Raw genomic sequence first — 25,861 nt, 5'->3', positions numbered from 1 at the left:
AGTACGTCATGCTTGAGTGACAGAAAAGGGAGAGCTAGTAAAGAGACAAATGGTCGAAAGTAATGGCTAGGGAAATGATCTCTGCAGTTGGACTATGGGATATTTCTACACTTACATGACTGATATACACAGCCCCCTAACTCCAATTAAATCCAACTTTGGTGCGGGGACTTTTATTAAGGTGAAGACCATGGGGGTTGCATCGATGGGCAACTCCGACGTCTGCTGAGTGACTGAGCTGCCATACCGCACAGTAGGGCGGAACAACTTTCTGCTCATGGCTGCAGGAGTTCGCAGGTAACGTCACAGAAGTGCTGTGCTCCCGTGCCCACTGACTGCCTCTTTGGACACTGGCAGCGGAAAGAACAGATTCAGAGACGATGAAAGCACCACGGAGGTAGACGAAGGGCTAGAAGCGGTTCTGCTCCCTCACATTAGACTTAAAAGGTAGCACAGCTTTCGAGTTACATCTGTGCCTCTGGCAACCTCCAGCCCTGCGTTTTGAGGGCACGACACTATCTAGAACAAAAAAACACTTAATCTAGAAGAAAATTTTACGGCACACAAGTGTCCACCCCAAAATAAAAGGACTTTTGCTCTTCACTCGTCATACAACAGCAGCGCGGCCGCCTCGGCGCCGCCAGACAGAGCCCGTGCTAGCCAGACAGAGCCCCAACGGCCGAATTTCGGGTGCAAACCCCCGCATTTTAGGACCAGAGGGCGGCTGGGGGAGCTCCCTGGACCCGCCGACCGCCTGAGGGGAGCGAGGCCGTGCGCAAAACGCCAACGGCTCCCGCTCGCCCCAACGGCCGCCTGCGCCCTGACGCCTTGTTTACGTCCTCGGAGCCCCCTGCCGCCCGCTCGGCCCGCCTACTCCCCGCCCTCCGGCCAATCAGCGCCAGCCGCCGGGAGGGGGCGGGAGCGTTTTAAAAAGGAGCCGGGGAAGGGGGACGGCGACGTCAGCCGCTCGCTCTCGCCGCGCGGCGCTGATTGGGCGGAGGGTCTGCCAATCTTATCCGACCTCCCCGCCCCTCGCACCGCCTTGCGTGTTACTCGCGCCGCCGACTCCACGCAGCGCCTCGCCCCCGCCCTCCCGGCGCTGTGTGTGTGAGGCGCGGATTGGCTACCGCCCCGCCACTCAGCACCCCTTCACCCAATCAGCGCCGGCTTCTCCAGCACAAGAAACACCCCCTCGGGCCTTCAGCCTCCCCCTCCCCTCCTCAAATCCCTCCCCCTCTCTCTGATTGGTCCGCCGGCGTCAGACCTCCGCTCCCTATTGGCCGCCCACCGCGCCACTCTGAGCGGGGGAGCTCCCCCCTCCCTCCGGCGGCGGGGGGAGGGTCACGTGATGTTTTCGCCGTGCCGCCGCCGCGGCTGCCCGGGGGAGCGCGAGGAGCCGGGCGCGGCGGGGGGACGGGGCCGGAGCCACGGACCTCGGCGGCCGGACCGACGGAGCCAACGGCCGCGCCGACGGCCCCAGCGGCCGCCCGCCTCCCCTGGCGTCCCCTCCCCTCTATGCGCCACCCGCCGCCGGGGGGCTCCTCTCCCGGTGAGGCCGGCTTGCCGCCGCCCGGCCCCGTTGCGCCGCCCGGCCGGCAGCTAAAATGGCGAGCGGCGTGAACGGCGCCGCCGGTGCCGAGGGGGAGCCGGCCGAGGGCGGCCGCTGCCCGTCGCCACAGCCCCACCACCTGCTGCTGCTGCTCCGCCGCTCGCCCAGCGCCTCCCTCTGCGGGCCCCCCGAGGCTGCCGGCGGCAGCGGGGCCGCCCGGGGCGGGCAGCCCCCCGGGAGCGCGGCCCGCGGGGGGGAGGACGTGAGGAAGTGCGGCTACCTGAGGAAGCAGAAGCACGGGCACAAGCGGTACTTCGTGCTGCGGGCCGAGAGCCGCCTGGCCCCGGCGCGGCTGGAGTACTACGACAGCGAGAAGAAGTTCAAGAGCAGCCTGCGGGCCGCCGGCGGGGCGGCGGGGCTGTGCTGCCCCCCGCCCAAAAGGGTCATCCCCCTCTACCAGTGCTTCACCGTCAGCCGGCGGGCGGACGCCAAGCACAAGCACATCATCGCCTTGTACACCAAGGACGAGTATTTCGCCATGCTGGCGGAGAACGAGGCTGAGCAGGAGGCCTGGTACCAGGCGATCAGCGAGCTGATGAGCCAGAGCAAGAGGGGGTTTCTGGAGCAGGAGGAGCAGGCGGATCAGCAGGTGGATGAGGATGACGAGCACTACGGGGCAGCCCTGAGGCCCGGCACCGTCTTCAAGGAGGTGTGGCAGGTCAACGTGAAACCCAAAGGACTGGGCCAAACAAAAAACCTGACTGGGGTGTACAGGTTGTGCCTCTCCAGCAAGGCCATCCACCTCGTCAAGCTGAACTCGGAGGTGCCCTCCGTCCACTTGCAGCTGATGAACATCCGCCGATGCGGGCACTCGGAGAACTTCTTTTTCATTGAAGTGGGCAGGTCTGCTTCCATCGGGCCTGGAGAGCTCTGGATGCAAGTGGATGATTCGGTGGTTGCCCAGAACATGCACGAGACTTTTTTGGAGACCATGAAAGCGTTAAAGGCCTTTGCGGAGTTCCGGCCCCGAAGCAAAAGCCAGTCTTCTGGTGGCGGTGGCGGCACCAACCCCATCTCCTTCATCACCACTAGGAGGCACCTGGGCAACCTGCCCCCCAGCCAGACAGGCTTGCAGAGAAGATCTAGAACTGAGAGCGTTGTCGGAGGCACTCCTCCGACCACCAAAAGCAGCAACTCCTATCGCTTCAGAACATCCAGCGAAGGAGAAGGCACCATGGCCAGGCCTTTTAGGTCAGTGACGGGGAGCCTCATCCACCTGAATACTGCAAGGATGAACTTGGGCCGGCAAGAAGGGAGCGGAAGGTACGTTAGAGCTGCGTTCAGCTCGTCATATCACACCCGGTCTGCATCACTGCCCGTGTCTCATTTTCCTTCCACTACCAGTCCCATCAGTGTTTCTTCCAGTAGTGGCCATGGCTCTGCTTCAGACATGTTGACCAGGCCTTCTAGCTCCTCTGTCTGTGGTTCCCCAAGCGATGGGGGGTTTATCTCTTCTGATGAGTACGGCTCCAGCCCTGGAGATTTCAGGTACTTTCGGGTCAGGAGTAATACACCAGATTCCCTGGGAAACACGCCACCTATCAGAGAGGAGAATTGTCTGAGTGAGTACATGTCCATGAGTAAGCAGCAAGCAGACGATAGCTCGAGAGATGATTATATGGAGGCTGAAAAGTGTTTCAGGAAAAGAACTTACTCTCTAACTAAACCAACTTCTGTAGGAGTGCAGCAGAAAATGACACAAACGACGGCTTCGTTAGATGAAGACTCTGTGGGAAATCACGGGCGATTGCTGTACTCTGAAACACCAAAACTGAAAGGTAACCATGAATTGGAATACAATGACAGTAATCTTGACTCTGTATGCAACCAAAGCAGGAGTAAAGCTAGAGACGATGGGTACATGCCAATGATGCCAGGAGTTGCATCTTCTCTGTCAAGTAGCAGTGATTATCTGCCAATGACTCCTAAAAGTATGTCTGTTCCGAAACAGATAAACAATTCATGGTCACCATCTCAGGTTGACTCCAGAGGATATATGATGATGTTTCCAAAGGCGAGCTCTTCACCTGTACGAAGTCCTTTAACTGGATTTATTTCTAAAGGAAGTAATGAGAAGATTGTAAACAATGAGTATATGGATATGTCTCCCGGTAATTCAGCTCCAAAGCACCCTGGTGATTCAAATTACATTCATAACAATTCTGTTTCCAAAGGTTTCAGTTCGTATTTTTCTTTGCCCCGAAGTTTTAAGGCGTTATCAGGACAAAATGGTGACCACAGCGAATATGTTCCAATGTCTTCACCTGGAAAACTCCTGTATGGTGGACCAGAAAACGTAAAAAGCATCAACAGCGAAGCCCTGTCTAACGGCATCTCGAAGTCGCCAGTGGTGAAAGGTTCAGATGAAGGACTTGTGCAGAACAGGGCTACGAGGCCAACGAGGCTCCCGCTCGGTACAAGGGGAAGTAATACTATCCCGAGAATGTATGATCGTACTGTTCCACCTGAGCCAGCAAGTCCTGGTGAATACATAAATATCGATTTTAATGAAAAGGCAAGTAATACACCGTATTCCTTATCTGCAGAGGGATCACCGTCATCTCTGGGCTCGAGTAGTGACCACAGACAGTCCCCGCTCTCTGATTATATGAGCGTTGACTTGGATGTACAGTCGCCAAAAGTAGCGAAAGAACTTTCCAACTCTTTAACAGATATTTCAATTTATGCAAGTTCCAGTATTCCTAGAAACCAACCAAATCCTGACTATGCTAGGCTCTCCTTTGGTACCGCGTGTGTTAGCGCTGCAAGTAACAGGACTGACGATTACACGGAGATGGCATTCAACATGGCAGCGACACCACCACGGCCGTTTGCCTCTGAATCTGACGACGGAGTAAAGATTGATAGTCCTTCTTCCATAGTTAACAGACTGTGCATTGTCGATCGATACGCTGGTAGCAGTAGCTTCTCTGTTCCTAGTGCCGATCCTCCCATGGGACCGAAGGTGATCCGAGCCGATCCCCAAGGCAGGAGGAGACACAGTTCTGAAACATTCTCTTCTGCTGGGACTGTGACGACTTCCTCCTCTTTCTTTACTGATAGTAGCAAAAGACACAGCTCTGCCTCATTTGACAATGTTTGGTTAAAACCAGATGAAAACATTTCTGATGGTCAGGAAAGCAAAATGTCCAGGGATACCTCAACTGGATTTCAGAATGGCTTAAACTACATAGCTCTGAATTTACGCGATGATCCTATAAGCTGTGAGGCAAGTACTGCAACGCCAACTTGCCATCTCCAAAATGGTACTTCGAGTTTGGACAGTGGAGCTTACGTAAGCATAGATTTCACCAGGTCCGATGGTCTGAAGTGTAACGCTGCGCGAAAAGGTTTGTAACTTTAAAAGCACTTTCCTTTCATGCTTTCTTAACTATAGGACTTAGATTGTTTACTTAATACTGAAATATGGTCTTCAAAATAGGGTAAATGTTTCTATAATCTTCTGTATTGTAGTACAAGTGGTAGTAGTGCAGTCACCTAAACATTGAATGAACACAAAAAAAGGACGTGGTCCTTGGCCTAAAGGGTGATGGAACTCTCCTGGGAGGTGTTATCAAACTGTCATCTGCCCAGACTTTTTGTGAAAGAATTTTCATAGTATAAACACTAATCATATTTTGTATTGTGAATTCTTGTCCTGAGGTTATGATAGCTTTTTTTCTTTCACCACCTCCTTTTCCTCTTCTTTCCTTCTGATAACTTTCCTTCTTATAACTAGATGACTCCTCAGCTGGTTTGAGATTGAAATTTTGTAATTGGTGTTGTGGATAGGGAGCTGAGAACTGCTAAACGGAGTTCAGAAATCAGAAGTTGGGGATTAGATCTGTTTATGTCAATAAATGTGGGTGAAATGCGTACTTCAGGGCTTTCTATGTGCAAACCTGCCTGCATTTAATTGAATCTTAGGTAAACAACTCACATTTCTTTTTCCCTTGAAGGTTTGTTACGCTGCTTTTGAGTTCTGGTCCCCTAAGTATCCTTGTAACCTCAGGAGAAGCCATCTGCTGATGGCTGGGAGGGTGGTGAGGGGCTCTTGCAGCCTGTACCCTCGAGTTCGCTGCCTTTTTGCAGTGTCCGGGGGCTTAGCCAAGCTGTAATGCTTCTGCTGTGCAGTGATCTGCCTTATGAGGAGTGCCTGTCGTAGAGGAAGAGCAGGCTCAGAGGGGTGTATTTTATGTCTGAAGCTTTGGAGAGCAGGCTGCTAGCTTTCAGAGCTTGACCAAGCTTAAGGTAAAGTAGTTAGAGGTATGCCTAAAAAGTTAGGGTGTTGGGGATGGGCAGGAAGAATAGGGACGCTCCTATTCATGGCTTAAGCTTTTTGCTCTCATAGTGAGAGCAAAAGATAATTAGCTGTTGGGGGTGTTGTGTATGTCCCCTGCCTAACCAGCAGTGTTTATGCAAGTGCTGGCTGCATTGCACTGTAACGTTTTCTTTGGAAGCATAATCCATATTTTGGTATTAGTGGCCCACTCAGCTCCTTACAGTAATTCACCTACCCAGCCAGAAAACTCTGTTTGTTGGAAATGTTTTCCTCTCTGCAAATGTGTGTGTAGTCAATAATTGATGACTACTAAGAGGAAATATTTAATCGTTGTTGGACGTTGATATTTGTCTACTTCTCTGTCAATAGAGAAAGCAGTAAAGGGGCAAGCTGTTCCTGCCTTTTATATTTTTAATTACAGTTCTAAACACTGAAATGATAGCTTTTTTTTTTTTCCTAGTCTCACTTTAAAACTGTCTAAAGGCAGAAGGTAGTGTAGGAGCTTAAAATTGTGTAGCCTTTAATAGGGGAAGGTGTAAGCCTGACTCAGCTAGCATGCCATTCAAAGTCTGGCAGCAGTGCTTGGGGCTGCTCAGAAATGTGTGGTTTGCCTCAGTGGTTTTTTTTCCCTGCTTTGTTTTGTTGGTTGGAATCAAATTTAGAAGACGTTGAAAGTTGCCAGTCCAAGAAGTGCTTTCTTCCAAAGTTAGTCTTTCAGCACTTCAAAGATTTGTCCGCTAAGTCCAAGGCACACTGATTGCCATGGTGGATTTCTTTTTTAGAAGAAGCACCCCCAAAGACAGCAGAATTCTTACTTGACCTTATTCCCCTCATATGACTGTTAAACTTGTAAAATTTCTTAAAAGTGGGGGAACACCAAACAGGTGATTTCCTTTTGGCTGTATTGTAAATACTGTGTTTAAAAACATTTTTCCAGAGACTGTTCAGGAATTGTAGTTACGTTAAATGATTTGCTTACTGCAGCTACAGCAAAATATCCACAGGCCTGTGCTTGGGGCTTTTTCCTTGTCTATTACAAGGTCCGGAGGGGAAGGAGACTTGCTGCTGGTGTGTTTTGCTGTCAGTCTGTTTTCTGGGAATGACATGCATTAAAATGAAGTGAGAGAAGCTGCGTATAAAAACATGGACGCTGGCAGGAAATAAAGCATGAGAATAGTAAGAGCTTAGGTTGGTGGCTTCCCTCTAGTCCTAAAAAGAAGAAACAAAACTACTTCAAAACAAGGTCTATCAGTTTTTAACAAAGACAGCATCCAGTATTCATGGTGCATAGGAGGAGGGCAGATGGGGTGTGGACACTGTTCATTTCTAGGTGCCTCACAGAGGGGCGGATAGATTTAGGAGTAGTCCAGGCTAAAAGCAGCTTGCCAAATGTAAATACAGTGGTGTAAATTGGTGGTGTGTATCTTTTTCTTTAGCAATGACTTGAAGTTACTGATCATAAAAATACTGGTTTTCGTTCTCACATTAAATCAGGTTTCTGTGCTATAGCAAGCATAATTGTAGAAGTGTACTCCTTAAACAGCTTATCAGTTTCTAATGCAGTGAAGCTTTTATTCAATACTTAAGAGAATGTGTAATCCAGAAAAAAAACTTTCAAATTCCATCTTGAATAGTGGAAATAAATTTCCATTCTTAAACCTCTTATGTCCTGAAGAGGTGCAGTGTGTTCCTATGTGTAATTAATATTTTTAATACTTTTGCAGACTTTTAGCAGAAGTGCTGTCTTTATTCCTACATCCCAGCTCTTTTAATCTTAGCCTGGAAAATCGTCTGTGTGGTCAAATACGTTCTTAAGGAAAATATTTAGCAGATGCATTTACCCTTTACTTCCTAGGAAGGAGCTATCCCGTATTTTTTAAATTCTGTTGGGTAAAGAACTTTAATCTCTTCTCCCTAAACTGCACTTACACTCAAAGGAGAACACTTCCCAACATCTGATCATTCGCTTTTCTGCTTTGTTTTTGTTTGCTTAAATGGTATATTGTGTGCAGTGACTCAACTGCATTCTCCTAACTGCTGAGTGAAATGGAGAGAGATTTCCAATGCATCATTGCCCCTCATTGTAATTCCCAAACTACTTCTGGTTCAGGTTCACTGATGTGAATCTAACTTTTTTTTCCCTTCTCCATTCATGAAATGGCTGGAGGAGAAGGAGAGCACTGACTTAACATGATAAGTAAATAGATCTGGCTGGCTGTTAACTTTTATTTAGGGTTTAGGCAAAATTGAGGTCAGGTTTTACGATGAAAAAGACGCTAAAGGGAAAATAAGGTTGTGATCCTTAATGCCTGAAGTTTAAGGAGGTCATTAGCAAAACAGTTTCATCATGAAATTGTTACACAATATTGAAGCAAGCGGTTTGCAGTTTTGATTACATGAATCTGAGTCATGAAATCTTGTGCTAGGAGTACAGAACACAAAAGCTACTTCAGACAGGGCTTAGCTAATGTACACCTTGTTATTGGACCTCGTAGAAACTGCGGATGATAATGAGAACAGGGTGGTAATAAACTGCATAATGGGTCATGTATAATAAAATTTTCTACAGACATAATTAGAAATACTAAACCTACAAAGATATCCTGGACTACAAAAAACAAAACAGACTGTTCAGAGTAAATGTAATGTTCAGCTTCATAGCTACCTGCCTGTTTTACACCCACTCTTTAATCTTATCTCTACCTGATTTTCTAGTGGCATGTTAAGATACTATTTCAGAAGTTTGCTAAAGTGCAGGATTAGAATTTAAATGTTCCTCACCTTTTTAATCTACTCCTGTGTTAGACTTGTGTGAGATGTTGTGTGTTCTCCAGGGAGCTGAGAGGCAGGAAAACAAGTACAGCTGTAGAGCAAAACTTTGAGCCTAAGTTGTCCAGATCCTTTATGGGAGCTGGTGTGTTTGAAATGCAGAATCTTGAATATGGTAAACAATATGCACTTTGAGAAATTCAGCAGCTGGAGGTTTTAGCTCTTACTAATATAGTAAATTACAGTTTGCAGGATACCAGACAAATAACTGCCCCTTTCGGATTTCAGACCAGTGGTTTTTGAAAGTTTGCTTCAAACTGAGGCTCATTTGTATCGGAGGAATACTTAGGGCAGGGACCCATTTAAAAATAACTTGAAGAACCCTTCTGAAATAATCTGAACGCAGCCATGTAGCCTGAATCTTGTAAGTGACGGAGGGATAATAATTCTTGAAAGGAAAAGAAAAAATCTTGCTGTAACAGATGCCACTTTAACAGTCTTGAGTGACTTACTGCTATGCTTAAAAATACCCAGGGTAACTTTTTCAAGTAGGATACGAGCTACTGAAGGCAGAACAGATTTTTGTCTTGTGGTGTGGGAGTGAGTTAATTATGACATATTTGACCAAGAATCAGCTAGGTTTTACTGGTGCTTGGGTGAGAAAATCTGAGTTGAGAATGTTCCCCTGCTGCTGAGAGAGAGTACTGGTAGTGAGTGTTGAAATGCTTTTGGAAAATCAGCTCTCCAGATTTTACATCCATAGTTGCAGCTAATGGTCACGTGTCTTTTTTTTTGAAAGTCTAAAAATTTCTGCGTGTAGCTGTCTCGTAGGTTAAAGCACCGCTGCAAGACACTGGGATTTCCAGGAGAAACCAGTACTGGTTCAAATGGCTTTTTTTTTCCCCTTCAGTCTTTCAGTGAAATCTTGAATGTGTCATTGCCTTTTCAGTTTTGTTTCCACAACTTCATGCTGTCCCCTCCCGTAATGTCCCAGGGCCCCTTGCTAGCAGTAGGTACAGCTCGGTGGGGTTTAGGCTCTGCGTATGTTCTTTTTTATTAAAGGATATTTAATAAGTTTTCTTCGTTTTGATTGCTGGGAAGGGAGGGTTTATGCCTTGAGGTTTTGGATGGTGCTGGGAGATCGTAGTGCTGTGTTGTGACTTGGTGTGTGCTGTGTGTGGGCACGGGGTGCTCCCAAACACCTGCTGAATGCTGTCCTGTGTGTAGTGCTAAGAAATTTGCTGTTTTTTTCTGATCCAAATCCTACAATTTTAAGTACTATTGTGATCACATGTGCCAGTCTTCAATCCAAAGGAAAGTGGAGTGATAAAACTGAAAGGCAGGAGGTGAGAGAGGAAAGCTTTCTGGAGCCCAGGGGTGTATTATTATTGCTGTTTTGTCCTAAAAATATAGTACTGTCTTATGAGTCATCCTCAAATGGTCAGTAACAACCTGGTTGGAGGTGAGTCCTATTGTCCACCCTGCAAGTTGCTCTTTGGCTTTTTTTGATGTTTAGCTTTTGCACGTTAGCAACAATCTGATGATGATGGTACACTGTTGTCTTACTGGCTAAAGCAGGGCCTTACAGGTTGAAGCAATTAATAGGGGAAAAGGAAAAAGTATGTTCTAGCTTTAATCAAGCCCTGCATCTCTGTAAAGGTCACTGAGCTTCGAGGTGGTAACAGGTTAGCTGAGAACCTTGATCAGTGGGGATTTGTGACATTCTTGAGGGCAGGGGGAAGACAAAAGTAAATTAGCCTGACTCATCAAAGGCATCGCAGAGGTGTTGCTCGACATCACAGGAATATCTTATCTAAAAGATCTTGAACATACAAGTGTTTGGATTTGTGGAGATTTTGCTTTGGGTGGAACATTAATTACCCCAGGAGCAGCAGTGTAATAGACTGCTGGGAAGAGTTTTCTGCCCCGGTTAAATCATGAACTGTATCTTGAGGGACAAAAGTTGATTAATTCCAAAGATTGTTTTCCTAGTAATTTTGCTATGTAGCTGGCTGCTAACAATCCAGCTTGCTTGCGCATGAGTATGCGTGTGCTGTGTGCCAGTCATTTGTGAGTTAAGTGTGAGGGCTAATCTTAATCTTCTGAGAAGAAAGGGCTTTTGAAAGAGATGGTTTATACTGAAATTAATATGGTTAAGATTTAGCTATAATTCCAAGGTGATGATACAATTTGATGTGACTCAGGAACATTCAGAACTTTTTAATTACTGCTGAAAGGTGAATGCTGCTTGTGTTCACTGTATCGTGTGCGTGTGATTATCATGAACTTAAAAATATCAAACTGGTAAACTTTGCTTCTAAATTTATTGAGGCACTAATGAATGATATCCTCCTTTCACAGGGAGTAGTGCGGTTCTGTTCCCGTGCTCGTGCTGAGCCAACACGCTTTATTGTTTATAGCTCTTGCTCAACAGCTGAATTTGCAGTATAACTTTCTTGGACACCGGATAGCCTGAGCCTGAAATGCTTTTGGGAACTGATGTTCCTTTACACACAGATACCTTGGGATACCCGGAGTTTGTAGAGCTCTTAATGACGTTATGCTTCGTTAAATAAGAACCTGCCGTATGCTAGAGCAAGAAGAGCTACCAACGTGCGCCGTGTGAGAACCCTATTTAATCCATTGACAAGTATTAGGATTTTTGTGGCACCTTGTTGTTGATTGAGCTAATGTGGCCCCAGTAAGGCAGTAAACAGTACAGAAAGGCTTCTGCTTAGGTCTGGGCACCTGTGGTTTCGTTGTGTGAGTAACCAGAGCGTATGGGGGCGGGTGGGCTGAAGGCATTCCTTCGCACAAGCTGGATGCTGGTAAAACACCCATCAGCACTGATGCAGGAACTGGCTTGAAGTACTGCAGCTCATCTTCAGCTTGTTTATAAGTAGTCTAAACAAATAAGGGTTAGGGGGCCAGAAAGATACTTTGCTCCATACTTACGGATTTGTTTTAGGTCGGTTAGAAAAAAATTGCAAGCTGTTTGGGTTTTCAACAGCAGGATTCACTGTTGAGTTTGGGCTTCCAGAGTATTTTTGTGTGAGAGACTTGAGGAGGTATTTGCCATCCGTATTTTACTCTGGTGTTTTTCTGGGTGGTGGTGGCATTTTTTTTGTTTGTTTTTAGAAACAGATGTTTTTAAGTTGCAGATTGTGGTGAGCAGGGTAGCAGTCAGAAATGCGTTTAAAAACTGAATAGGTTGGCTCTTGAGGTGGTTGGGGCTCTAGTAGGACAGAGGATCTGCTGATGAAAGCTTGTAGCTCCAGACGTGCCCCATACTCGTGCTTGTTGCAGAACCTGAGCGGGGAGGCAGGGCTGAGATCCCGCGCACTGCGCCACGGGTGTACACGTGGTAGTCCCTGTCCTCAAGAGCTTACAGTTCAGAAGATGAAACTGAAGAGATGGATGAAACTTAATGTGCTGGGGTGGAGGTGAGATAAAGATCAAGGCTGCTGCCATTGGCAGTGGAGATAAGAGTGAGCCTCGCAGAGATAAAAGGCTGCCTGCGAACGGTTGCGAGAGGAGGCTGGTAGAGGCGCTTGGAAGGGTACGCGCATGGCAGGGAGCGATGGAAGGTAGAGAGCTATAAATACAGCGGTTGTAATGGTTTAAGTGACTTGAAGAGGATGAGGTAAATGTCAGAACACTGGCCAGGATATTAATCTCGGTGAGAGGAATGTGGGCCAACACGAATCTCCGAGTCAGGAGCGTGTCCCGGTGTTTACTTCTCCCTTTCAGATGTGGAATGCATGTTGTTGTTTTCTTCTTGTCAGTTCGGTTTCCTGCAGCTGTGGGACTGACAGACATGGGACTGACAGACGTGGTGCCAGCAGGGATGCGGGAAGGTGCAGTGAAGCATGGGGTCACCCTAGGTAGTGTTGCTGCACGGTTGATGCGATGTGGACCTGCACCCCGTGTTGAGACTTGGCTCCAAAAGCGGCTGGGGTCATGAAGCTGCTCTGGCATTACTGTTGCCTTTTTTCACAAGCTTTCTGAGCGGCATCTCTGGGATCCAGATGGTCTTGTGGTGTTGGGGAGGAGGTGTAGTGGGGATTTGGGATTGGGAGGCAGTAGCGTGGCTTGCAGGGATATATGCACCTTCAGGATTTGTGTTGCAGAGCCCCTTGAAAGGAGGAGGTCTGGGTCAGCAGCTGATCGCCACTGTGGTGCTTTCAGCTGCTTGAGAACTGCCTGTGGAAGCCAGAGCGTAACACAACAGCTGTGGCAGGAGGAAATGACTTGAGTTTTGTGTTGGTAGATCAGGTTGAACAGACACTGGTGGTTGCGGGTGGGTCTGGTAGTGGTAGCAGCGAGGCCTGATTCACATGTCACTGCTGCGGGTGTAAGTGACTGAAGTACTAATGCTGGCAAGTTCCACGTGGTAAACACTAAGCAGGAGTTGCTTGCTTGGTTAAAACTCGTCTGTGTGTAGGCACTGTTTAATTCTGACCTTGGAGAGCCCCTGAGCTGCTCCTGGAAGCTGAAGGCCCTATCCTTGGTTGTTGTGCATGTGCTGGGAGTGAGAAGTTTACTTCGTGCACAGTCTTCTTTCTCCACAGCATAAACCAGGGTTTGGGGTATTGAACGCATCCTCAGTGATGTGATGATTTCAAAATGGAAGAAAGCATTGTGTGCCACTGCTCCGTGTGGGAGCACGTAGTGCCTGATAGCAAGATTTCTGTGCAGGCACCCGTGGGCTAAAAGTATGGCTGAGGATGGTGTCTTTACGTGGTGTGTGGCCACGTAGCAAGCTTCTGCCTCTGATGGTCATTTACGATAATAGAGGAGAAAGAAGAGAAAGTGCTGAGTGCTTTCAAGTGTCAGTGACTAAAGGGGTTGGGAAGAGCTAAGGATGAACTGGCAGATGCGATGCGTTCCATAGAAAAGTATCACAGAAGGTGAGTTGGAAGGCGGGGAGCTGGTTATTTAGTCACGGGTGACAGTCCTTTATCTCTCAGGTGTGTTCATCAGAATAGTTTTGCTCGCTCAAACCAAAGACCTGTGCCTGCAAGCAGACGCCACCCCGCAGAGGAAGAACAGGGCAGGCTGACAGAACACCTCCCCACAAGCATACTTCCAGCCTCTGATTCTTCAGCTTGGGGGATTTCCTGAGCCTGATGCAGTTTGTCTGTTTTATAATCCTTTATGGATCTTTAATCCAAGTACTTTTCCAACCTCTTTGATCCTGTGTAACGCCTTGTAGTGACAGCAGCCTTTGGTCAGAGGCAGTGCATGCTGCACACAGACGTCTTAGTGTCTATTTTGGACCCAGCTTTGTTTGACAGCCCCTTGTTTGTGTATTGGAAGAGATAATGAACCCTATCTTTTCTCTCCATGACACTTAGGATGTCATATCCTCCTGTGCCATACCCTTAGCCTGCATGCTGTCAGAGGCTTCCTGCAGTTCCTTCACGCAGCAGGGACGTACAGTATATCTGTATTTTTTAATTTCCTGATACATCCCAGTACCTCTGTGCAGGCTCTTACTTGGCAGTTCCTCACAGGGAAGCTGTTGCACACCTTTCATGAGTTTTTCTGCACTACTCTTGACTCTTCTAGTTATTCCAGCTCCTTTCTGAATGAGGGAATTGGAACCGCACGTGCTGCTCAGTGCCCGTATTTGACGTGGTTGTTTGCTTTTCCTATTTGTTTCCCAACAGTTCTTAACATCTGCCTTGCAGAAGGAGCACGGGCAGGAAATGTATTCCTCTCTGTTGACATTTACAGACTCCTAACCTTTGTCACGAGAGCAGAGTGAACTGTAGCAGGTCGTGTTGCCGTAAGCTGCACAAACAAGGGTTTTTGGGGCTAAAATTTAGCTACGTTTTGTGCAATTTAGGAGGTCAGTCAAAGTACCTTGACACACGTGCTGTTAAAGTGTTTTTGAGAAAGCAGGACTTTTTCATTCTTCTGCAACATGAAAATCTGAAATTGAGAACTTGTGTGTCTTTAAGTGGAGAGGAGTTAATTCTTAGCATCGTCTTACTACGTTGAAACAGAAATTTAGTTTTCAGAAAAACGAAAAAACAACTTATCAAGCTGTTGAGAGCAATTTGAGTTGGTGTTCAGGCCCTGCCAAAACTGCATGCAAGTTTCCTAATTCTAGGAATAGGATTGGTAAAGGAGATGAAGCTAGGGACTGTGCATAATGCCTTCCTAGAAACTCCACTACTGTTTATTAAAACAGAAAAAGAAGCCGCTGTTGCAAAAGATAAGGCGTTTCTGCGAAATAAATAAAAATGATCTTAAAGCATGGGAGAGGTTTTTTTAGCTCGTGAAGTTGCTGAGCAGTAAGGATACTGGAACCATGTTTTGAGTGAATTATTGTACATGCAGTATTTGTAGGAGTAACTTTGTCTTGTAAATTTTAGAAATACATCTTAAGGAGGAAGAGGAACGTAATTTACTCGTATGTGTTGTTACCAGTCAGTTCAAATAGTTTATGTAATGACAAGTGGATCATGTAATAGTTGCTTTTTGTTTTTTAAAACAAGTTTTTGCTTTTTTTTTTTGCCTGTGGAAAGGTCAGTCAAATCATAGGTACAAAATATATTCATTAGTTTAAGTCGAACATGATTGCTTTGTTGTTGAATGAAGAAAGTATGCAAAATATGTGCTTAATGGTAAGCATGTAGTTTAACATACTTCCCAAATAAGGATGTTTTTCTGTGTCAGGGCCTTGATTGGGTTACCTACGTAGAGTAACTGCGTACACAGTGGCTCCAGTAAATGTCGGGCTTTCTGCTACGTGTTTGTAGAGTCGGTGTCCGAGCGTGCAAATTAAGCAGAAATTCCTTTCACAAATAACACCTCTTTGCCTCTAGCAAGGTCTAAAGCTATGCCATTAAAATCAGTCTCAAATAAGAAAATGGTATAGGATAGTAACTGTGTATTTGGTAAGATCTGGGGGAAAAAAAAAAATAATTCTTACTGATTTGTGAAGAATGTGTTTGAGCAAATTGCCTCCCCCTGCCAGGCCTGCGTGCTCTGAGGAAGGCTTGAAATGCAATCCATCACAGTCCTGCCCTGTCCTGGTAGCACAAACAACGTGCTGGGGTTTGGTGGGCTACTGAACAACAGCAGTATGGTGTGGCCACGTGTGCAGGAAGAGCCGGGGCTGTTCTGATGCTTTTGATCTGTGCGAGTCCAGTTAACTCTGGTTTCCCCCCAACCTGAAGTTCAGGAAATGGAGAACTTCAGTGGTGCTCTCCAGAAGGCATTAAATTGCCTTAGTCTTTGACATGGAGATTTTAAGTATTTAATTATCTTAAATTAATATCTTCTGTAAGCAAAGCTTTTATCCTTTTAGGAATCAGTTGCAAAATTATGTCAGTAAAAGCCTTTCCTGTAAAAACACACTATTTAGGATGGATTTCTTTGAGAGAAATAGGAGATGTCTGCTCTGTTCTTAAAACCTCTTGGTTTGTTTTAAAGTGGCCTGACTTGTACGACCTTAATAATTCAGATGCAGGAAATGAAGTGTAAATTGGATATACTCTCGTCTGATACATTTTCAAATGGAACACGCGGGGTTTGCAGGCTAAATAATTAAGATTGATCTAAACCTTTGCCCCTAATTTTTATAAAACTATAGATTTTTTTCATAGAAAACTTGCAGAGCTCTTTCTCTGTGCCTTTCTTAATTTTAAGCTAAATGCTTTTCTGAGCAACAGCCTGCTGCCATCCCAATTTACATATTTGCCCTCTTAGTTTCTTTTCTGTCCTTTGGATCCTTTTCTTCTGATTATTTACTCCCTGGGAAGATGACAGCTGTGTGTAGTTTTATAATCCGATCTCATCTTAAACCGGTGAATTTAAATAGACTTGTGTAACGAGGAGAATGTTGGCTTAGTTATCTAAACTCTGCTTATATATTTTGAGAGGTGATCTGTGAAAATTTTTGGATGCTTTCTGCATTCGTTTTCCATACTAAATGCTCGTAGGAAGTTGAATTTTAATTCTTGAAATTCTGAGTCAATTTTGAATAAAGGATGGAGCTTTTGTATAGAAACTCTTCATAAAGCTGAAGTTTGAATAAACAGAAGAGTCTGGTGTATGGGGCTACAAAAACTACTTCAAATACTATATTTCTAAGCAGTATTTAAAAATACAGGGTTTTGTTTTGAGTTCATTTTTTTCCTTACTTGTTGCCATGATCAGTTATCAGATCTTTTTTTCCCCTCAAGGTACACTGAGTAGATTTTCCTGGAAAAGCTTATGAAAGTCCAGGAACAGGGACGTGTTTACACTGATGATTCTGCAAGTGCAAGTTTTCTTCAGAGTTGTCATGTCTGAGCTGGGCGCTGAGTTTTATTTGGTGGCATACATGTTTCGGGCTGGCTGGGCTACTCAGTGAGCATTATTCCTCTTTTCCTAGCTAGTTCACATCTAGGGTTTACTTTCCTTTTAGAAGAGTTGCTTCATTTACCGTTCAGTGTTGAGTCAAATACATTCATACGATATCTGTAATGAAATGCTAATAATCTGTTTCTTACTGTTGATCAGCAAGTCTCATGTTTGTACTACAAACATAGCAAATTGTCGGCTGATGAATCGTATATTAGGGAGGCTGAAATAAGATATATGACTTTCCAGAAGCTGTGCTGTTTTCCTCAAGCACTTCATGGCCTCCGTTAGTTTACCTTCATTGACTGGTAGAAGAAAATCAGGTGTCGGGGAGAAGGATCCCTGGGGAGTGCCCAAGCACTCCTGTAGCCTTGCTAAATAAACCCATGTCTTTTCCTAAGCATTTTCTAGTGAGGAACCACAGAGGTGGCTCTGGCTATCAGCAGCACAACAGACATCAGCCTTGTTCTCATTAACACAAAACCCATTTTACAGCTCTTTGATTAACTTCTCTTGTGTACGTGCACGTGCGGTGCTCTGCGCAGCTCGAGGTGCCTTCATATGAACAAAGCCAGCGCTTGGTGGTCCCATCGGCGATGGTAGCATGAGGGGATCGCTGCAGATCGTCCTGGGAGGATGCCGCCAGGGGAACAGCATCAGCTGGAGTTCGTACAGCTTCATGGGTTGGAAGTGGATGTTGGCTTTGTGGCTGCGACTGCAGAAATAGCCCCTGGCTCTGCAGGGCTGGCCCCTTGGCCTCGGGTTCCAGGGAGGGATGTGTTGGCGCCCTGGGGTGGCGGTGGGTGACTGGTGGCCCTCTCTGGCGCTGGGGAGGAATGGCTCCAGACGTGCTGCAGGGACTTGGTGGAGGGAACCTTGCAAGACCTCAGTCGCTGCCCCGCCTTGGATTTCAGGTGGGATTTTTTGGTGTGGTCAGGTCTCAGGAGTTCTTTTGCTACCTATACATATATCAATTTCAATCTATATCTGCAAATAAATGCTTGATGCTTTTATCCACCCCCCCTCCAAAAGGGGGGATGAGTCAGGCATCAGCCAGCTGTTCTGCTCCAACTGCAATACTGAAATTTCAGCTTGTAAAAAGAAGTGGTACCAAGCCACAGCTCCAGGTCTAAAACACTCCAGGCTTTATAAAGCTATTGTCAGCTTGTAGGTAATGTTTATGTGAGACTCCCTTCTGTTTGTTCGCAGGTGCCACAATTTTGTTTTAGCTTAAAAATGAAGAGGAACCATGAAAAGTGTGGTTTATAATCACAGGGAGAAGGGGAACAAATTAATGAGACCTTGTTTAACACACAGCATAGAGTTCAGAGAAGTTCTGAAGCCACTTTACGGTGGTGTAAGACTGCACCTGAGCCAGGTAATCCAGGGAATTCAGAAGCTGTTACAAAGCTTATCTGAGGATACTTTGTTCTGGTTTCCTATAAATTAATCTGTGTCACTTGGGGCTGTGATGAGAGTTACCTCCGAATTAGTTATTGTGCTGCCTTCTGGTTTTTGCCAGGTTTGTTCAAAGAACCAAAGTTAGGAGTTAAGCAGGTTTTCTTGCTCTTAAGCTTCCCCCCGGCCCTGGCAAGCATCTTAAATGTAATTTGGCATGAGTTTATAAAAGTTTCCAAAAAGTTTTAGGTATAAACAGTGAGTTCTGCCATATGGGATTGTCCTGTTCAAACAACTGGTCCCTTGCTGTTCAGAATGTTTTGGGGATATGCGTGGAGAGATTAGAATAACTTGTCAAACAGCTTTCAGGTGTGCCTTGTGTGTTAGGCGTGGAGGAAAAATGCACTGACGAAAGCAGAGACGGTTTTTGAAGTTCCTTTCATGTAAGCTCATAGGTGCAAAGCAAGGAAGGGGTGGGGGGGATGTTGGTAGATATTAATTTTTACTGAAGGTAAGTTTAATGTAGAAGCTTCAACTGTTTTAATGGTTCCCTTGCATGCGTTGTTGAGGTGTGATTCATTGCAAGCTGTGGTGCATGTTTTCATCCTTTGGTCCTACAACAACAAAATATTTTTCTAAAGAGGAAAACTATTTCAAAAATAATAGCTTCACTTGGCTTTTGTAAAAACAAAGCCATCACTAACCACATCACACTTTGTGTGTAACAAGCAATAGCTTTTTGTAGTGATCTTATGATGTCTGAAATAATAGAAATGGAGATTTTTGGGTTGAGGGTGTATTTTTTTTGGCTGTATTTTCCTTGAATTATGAAAAGCAAGTTGCTTTATTTTGGAAATTGCTCTGCATTTGAAAAAACGAAGCTCAGCAACTCAAACCTTGGGGTGGGTGGTGCTGGGACAGAGCAGGGGGGCTCCCCCTGAAGTTGTGGTACCTCTGTGCCTCTGCAGTGCTTCCAGCCCTGGTGCCTTTCACGCCGTGCGGGGTCAGTCCCAGCAGTCGGTGCCTGAGCTGAGGGTGCCACAGCTACCCTGGCAGGGGCAACCCAGCCGAGCTTTTTGTTGTGTTTTCTTTCTTTTGAAGAGGTGGTGTTTTTAGCTGGACTGAAATCAGAACTTCTTTAACTTAGGGTGGAGTTTGTGTGTTTAACAAGTGCATACTTTATGTGATTGGATATGTAAGTAAACATACAGGTTTGCATTATAATACATAACACTTGCCTGTTCTTTAGTTGGTCACATTTTCATCAGCATATTCCTGGGGCAGAGGTAGTTGAGTGCTAAGCTTTCTTTAAAACAAGACTGAGCTCTGATTTCCTTGTGACCCCCCCCCAGGAAAGCACAGCCTGGATTAAGCTTAGAACCCCCTCTTTTGTTCCTGCAGGCCACGCTGCCCTCTCTGCGGGTAGCAGTGAAGCCTTCCCGTAGTGCAGTTCTTCTCACTGGCAGGGAGCTCTCCCTGAGTGTGGTTTGGGGAGGAGAAATTACGCTGTGCTTCTGTATTGGGTGCTTCCTGAAGACTTACTCTCTTATGCTAGCTGTTGTTTTTGCTCTGATAGCAAATTTGCCATTCCCTTCTCCCCTGTAATGCCAGGAGACAGATCCCTGCAGACATGTGCACCAGACCTTGAAGGGGAGGTAGAAAGATGTGAGTGAAGTGACCCACACCACTGCCTGGCAGAGGACAGTGCCTCAGTCTTGCCCAAGAGGACAGAAGCAGAAGGGTTTGCAAATGCTGCCTCTGCACTTCCAGGAGGGAGGAATTGTAATCTGGTACAGCAGTCGGAAGAGTAGAGATGTTGGTTGACACAGTAGCTGCAGACCATGTGCTTCGTGAGCATAAATGCAAAGTGGAAAAGACAGTGCTGGATACCTAAGTGGTCCAGGAGGAGGATGTACAGCTGAAGGAAGTGCTGTGCTTAGATAAGCAAAGAGTAAAATGAATAAAAATGATGGAAGAGGACAGTCTGTCAGGACTGGGAGTCTGTAACGCAGTGATTTGGCAGATAGTACCACTCCAGACTGAAAATTAGTGTTCCTAATTGCTCTGTTGGGAGTGGAGAGGGTCTGTAATGAGCTGAAATGTGACTTCCTGTATGTTCCTCAAGTTGTGTTCATACCACTTCAGAAAGTGTTTACCTTCCCCTTCATCGTTTTTTTTCCCATCTCAGGAGCCCATTGAGTCACTCTCACCTTGGCATATGCATGTTTAATTGCAGAGCTGGCGTTCTGCTTCGAGGTCATCCTCCCTCCTGCTTGCATTTCTGCCTTGTCACCCACCCGTATCTTCCTGTAACACAAGGTGATGATTTCCTCCCCATCTTACTGAGCGCTCTTGTATTTTATCTTTTCCAGTCAGTTTGAAGCCACTGGGTTTTGCTGACAGCAGTAAAGATGTCTCTGTACTATTGCTGTGTGCTTTTGTGTGGCAGATTGCCTTTTAGCGAGGAAAACTGCCCTCTGAGGTGTTTCTTATTATAACTAAATTAAGTTTTTTCCTGAAAAGTTGAGGACAGGGCATGCAGCTGTCGTGACTTGCCACTCCTTGTTTGGAGCTGGAGTTGCAGTGAATGTTTATGTTGCAGTTCTGTACCTGTTGTGAATGGGAGTGCTTGCCGCAGCCTTAATTATATCTGGGTGAACAGAGCTGCTCTGCATTCATGCTGTGTTGCGTGCTTAGTAATAGCCTCTGCTATGCGCGTAGCCCAGTGTGTTGAGAGCGTCGAGCTGTCAAATGAAATATTGATAGTGAAATCGGCGATGGCAAACTGCAAGCTTTGATCCTTCCCGTAGCGCGTGGGTTAGCAGCATGGCGCTGGCTGCAGTCCGAGGTCCTGTCCGGTGTCCACGTGTCAGCTCAGTGCTGTGCAGTGGTCCCCGGGCACCTGCTTCAGCCCTCAAGTTTCTTCCCCACCGTGCAGGGTGTCTGAGCGTGGCATCATCTGGTAGTGCCTCCTCCCCGGCGAGAAAACCCTGTTCTGTATTCAGCAGCTGTCACTTCTGCAATGGATGAGCTCCATGTATTCTCCTCACTAGAAAACATTTTTTTCCAATATAACTTGCACTTAAAATGTCACTGACTTTTTTTTTCCCCTTTCTAGACTGACTGCATTGCCATGGAAACCATTGTTGGAAGAGAAGACTTTTCTGCTGGTAACTCCAGAAACTGTGTGGTGCTTTTGGAAGCAAAGCTCAGCTCCAGCCGGCTACTTTCATTTCCACCAGCACGGACATGGACACACATCCTTTTAATTAGTTTTTCATAGACATCAGCTCTCTACAGTTGAATTAATTTGAATTGAGATTTTTCATAGCTGTGCTTTGGTGATGGAATTTGGTCTTTCCTGTCATATCTATTTGGGAGGCAGCATGAATGCTAATAGGAGATTCCTGTATGCCCCCTTCTTCCTCCTGCCTCTCCCATTAATTAGTTTTTATTTATATTCTGAGAAGTCAAAGCTGGTTTCCGATTGTCTGTTTAACATGGGTTTTGCTTCTCTGGTACATTAACAAGTGATTAGCTTAAAACATGTGTTGTTTAGAAATATTTTGGCAGTTCAGGCTATTTTTTTTCAGGTGGCTGGGCGGAAGGAGGGATGGAGAGGTGCACATGAGCTTGAGGGGAGAACCCGTGGGACTGAACTGGTCTGAAAAGGAGAGACCTCTTCTGCCTTTTTTTTTTTTTAATGTTTTGCTTTCATGGTACAAGAGGTATTTCTTGATCATAGGCTAGAGTATTTTAAATCAAGCGTCTGTCAGAGCTTAAACTGATTTTTTTTTTTTGCTCAGAATTTTGGTATGTACAAAGTAGGATTAATGGGCTGGTTGTCTTGTTGATTGTTTTTGTTCTTACCCTCAAGATACTTGTTTATAAATATGAATTGTGTAAAATGAGGTTTTTGTTCATGCATTCAAATGGAGAAGTGCAGAGTCATATCCAGTGTTTGTGACTTCTGCATTATATTTGTCAGCTGTAGCTTTTTAAAGAGAAACCACCCTAATTGATCTTACTTTCAACCAAAGTCCCATTTTAATTTGGGACTATTTTTGTTCTTTCTTCGTGGCATAATGGGAAGAAGTAAAATACTGGCTCATCAGTTGTCCTTATCCTGGTTAAAAAAGCGCGAACAGTGACGATTTGACATTTTTAAAATAAATTGCAGAAAAATCAGGGCTTAAGTGCTTTACTCTTGTACTGATTTTTTTTTTTTGTTGAAATGAGTTTAGGCTTTTTAACACTGCTACAAACTTAAAGAGCGTGACACTAGTTGTTGGTACATGCAATGTATAATAAAAGGCACTGACGATTGATAAAGGATTTAGAAGTGGTACACAAATCCTCATGCTGTACTGCACCACACAGCTGGTAATCCTCTACATTGTATATTGTACAACTGATTTGTTGGGCTGCCTCACCTCTAACATACAACCTTGAAAATACTAGTACAGTTTTGATTGTTCGGTGATGTGTACCCAAATCTATTTTGAGTAGTATTAAAATGTACATGTCACTAAAAACATGAAGACTTTTTTTTTGACACATGGTACCAATCAGTTTACACAGTGTCTAGTGACAGGAAAAGCTGTTGCTAGAGGATTTAAAAGCACAGACCTGTTTTTGATTCTGGAAGAGAAGTTCAAGTTGGTACAGTTCCTTGTTGCTGCTAAACATACACTAATTAAAAATATGACCACTTTTCTAGACCACGATACTGTCTCGCCATATAGCTTTCGTTTGGTCTCGTAAATTAATAATGCAATATGTAGACAGCTTTTTATAAAGCTTTACATCTTTTTTAGGAAATCAAAATTTGGATGAAGGTAGTTCTAAACCTTTAACGTGAAAGGAAAAGGTTGTTTTGAAGAAAATAATGATCTTACACACTTATTTCATATTAGATCCCTGAGGCTGCCATTGTACAATATACAGCACTGATTTAATAAATGCTGAATAAATAATTAAATGGGTAACCTCAAGTAGAGTGGTACAAATACTAACAGGTACGGCATAATAAATATGCAATCTTTTTGAATCTCTTAGTTTACAGCAACTAATTTATTCAGTATTGTGCTGGAAGAACATTTTCAGAATATGTAAAACATATCACTATATATACTTCCTTCCAGCTACCCGTTTATGCTGCTGTATAGTACAAAAATACCAATGATGGAACAATGTTTGTCCTGTAAATTTAATTTGATATTGGACAGTTATTGTCTGTACAAACTAAAACATATATGGTTGAAACTGTTCATTATATTTGCTATTTCTGCTTCACAGATCTGTTTTAAAGTTGAGCTGATTGATCTGGCTTTGTCTTCCATTGTAAATATTGTTATGTTGTTTTCTTTGTAAAACACATCGCGTTTGCGGTTTTGGGAGACTGGCTTGAAGCTCTGTATAGTGTTTATATTTATCTGACTTGGCTTTCCATAGAGCTACTTGCAGTAAATACGTGTTCATGTAGCTCTGTGTCTGGGTTTTATTTTTAAACAAACTTTTGTTTTATTCTGTCAAAAATGCATTTCCTGCTGCTGCTTTCTTTTTAGAGTGGTTTTGTCACCCTGCTTCCCTGAAGATTTGGAGAAGCTTTTAGCATATTTCAGGGGAGTGATTCTCAACCTTTCCAATTTTCTCTGCCACTTAGCGTAGAAGGTTACAGGCAGCAAAACACCCAGAAGTTTTCTTTGTCATAGATCTGTAGTGCTGGTAAGCAACTGAGTTGTTGACTGGGGGGTGGTGGAAATCAGTGCATGATAATTTCTGCTTTAAATGCAGAATATTATGTCAATTTTGGGTCCGTAGCTTTGTCTATGACTGGGTATGGAAGTTTTATTATCAGCATGTAGTAGTCTTGGGAGGAATTTTTAGCAGCAGAGTATCACATAGGTGGCTGCCTTTAGAGTTTACGGTAAAAGGAGACAAGTATGGCTTGCTGTTTTAAGTTTCGTAGCAGTGCTTTGGTTTGAGATGTGCTAAATATGGTCCCACTATGTAAAAACAAAACATATATAGATCTCGTAATTTCAGGTAGCGTACCCACTTGTACAAACAACTGAGTTTAAGCTGAAAAATATCTATAAAGTGTAATGCCTTTTCAGATTCTTCCTGATGTGAACGATATGTCAATTCGCTATAGAAAGAGTTTTTATCCATAGATGTGAGCGTATTTTATTTTCAGAAATGTGGGCAATTACTTCGAAATGCCTTGGATTATATTTTTTTCTTTAAAAATACCTAATTTCCTCCTTATTCTGTTATTCAGAATACTGCATTAAAACAACTCGGTAAAAGTCAAGTTTGCTGTAAGAATAGGGTTTTCTCCAACTAAACCAGCCCCCTTACTTAGGGCCTCATTTTATAGCATGTAGCCTGTATTGGGAAGAGAAGGAAAACAGTACTTCTCATACATGGCAGAAGCAGCCCTACCACCAGTAAACAAACAGTGAAAATTATCCAAACACTGTCAAGATTGTTGCAACAGTCTCACAATAACTGCTTTAAGAGACCTTTGACTGAAAGCCTCAGCAGACCTGAAATCAGCTAACTGCTCGAGTTTTTTTTTTTTTTTTTTTCTTGGCGGGGGGGTAGGGAGGGAAGGGGAAGGCTGAGGAGGGGAACACAGTTTTGCACTAATTTTTCAAACTCCTTTGGGCGAATCATTGACAGAATTCACAATTTCTGAAGCATGATGAAAGCCCTCAATTAAAACCAGAAGGCAGTACGACTTCCTATCTGAGTTTGAAGGCAGTGACTAAAATAGACATTCAAAGTCTTTGTTTTGAAATACATTGACCAATTCCAATGGACCTTGCATCTCCTCGAGCAATATGGTACTGGAAATAAGTATCTGGCAGTGAGAAATTACAGGAGAAGAAGGACCAATTCAGAGTTACCAGGTAATATGACTTATATTCTACTTTTCCCATCCCTGCATCCTCTTTTGACTCTAGCAGTAGTGTTCCTTCAAACATAAATTATTTTCTCCTCTAATTTTTCCATGAAGGGTCACAAAGGAACATCTCAGAGGAGGAGAGCAGGAGCCCTGAGCTTGCTGCATGTATCTGGGAGGTAGGAACTCTTTTTTCCTCCCTTTTTTAAGAAGAACACCCCAAACTCGGGCAGTTGTTTTGTTTCTTTGGTTTTCGTTCTGAGATACGGAGTTAATTTATCTTTAATTAAATTATTTTAATTGCCTTTGAAAGAAGAGTTGCAAGCTATAGAGACTGACTCTCAGGAAATTCTAGCTCAGTGGGCGCAGAAACGATTCATTGGCACTGTAGCAGCAGCTGCTGGGCTGTGCTCCATCCTTGAGCTATAGTGAGCACCTCTAGTACAGCCAGCAGTTTGTCTGCTTTAATAACCAGTTAATCTTGACCTTGTTGCCAGCTGGGGCTGTTCTTAGGCAGTGGTCACCAGTCTGCAGC

General features: G+C 44.7%; 1 protein-coding gene across 1 annotated transcript; it reads left to right on the top strand.

Moving 5' to 3' along the window:
- The first annotated feature begins 1,347 nt into the window (after positions 1–1,347).
- IRS4 (insulin receptor substrate 4) lies at positions 1,348–23,900 on the top strand. The gene is made up of 2 exons (XM_013185080.3): positions 1,348–4,959; positions 21,535–23,900. Exons 1-2 carry the CDS (start codon positions 1,605–1,607, stop codon positions 21,537–21,539), a joined length of 3,360 nt encoding a protein of 1,119 aa, XP_013040534.2. The 5' UTR covers positions 1,348–1,604; the 3' UTR covers positions 21,540–23,900.
- The last annotated feature ends 1,961 nt before the right edge of the window (positions 23,901–25,861 follow it).

This window comes from Anser cygnoides, chromosome 13 (assembly GCF_040182565.1).
Source record: "Anser cygnoides isolate HZ-2024a breed goose chromosome 13, Taihu_goose_T2T_genome, whole genome shotgun sequence".
Lineage (NCBI taxonomy): Eukaryota > Metazoa > Chordata > Aves > Anseriformes > Anatidae > Anser > Anser cygnoides.
This window is presented reverse-complemented; position numbering and strand designations above follow the sequence as displayed.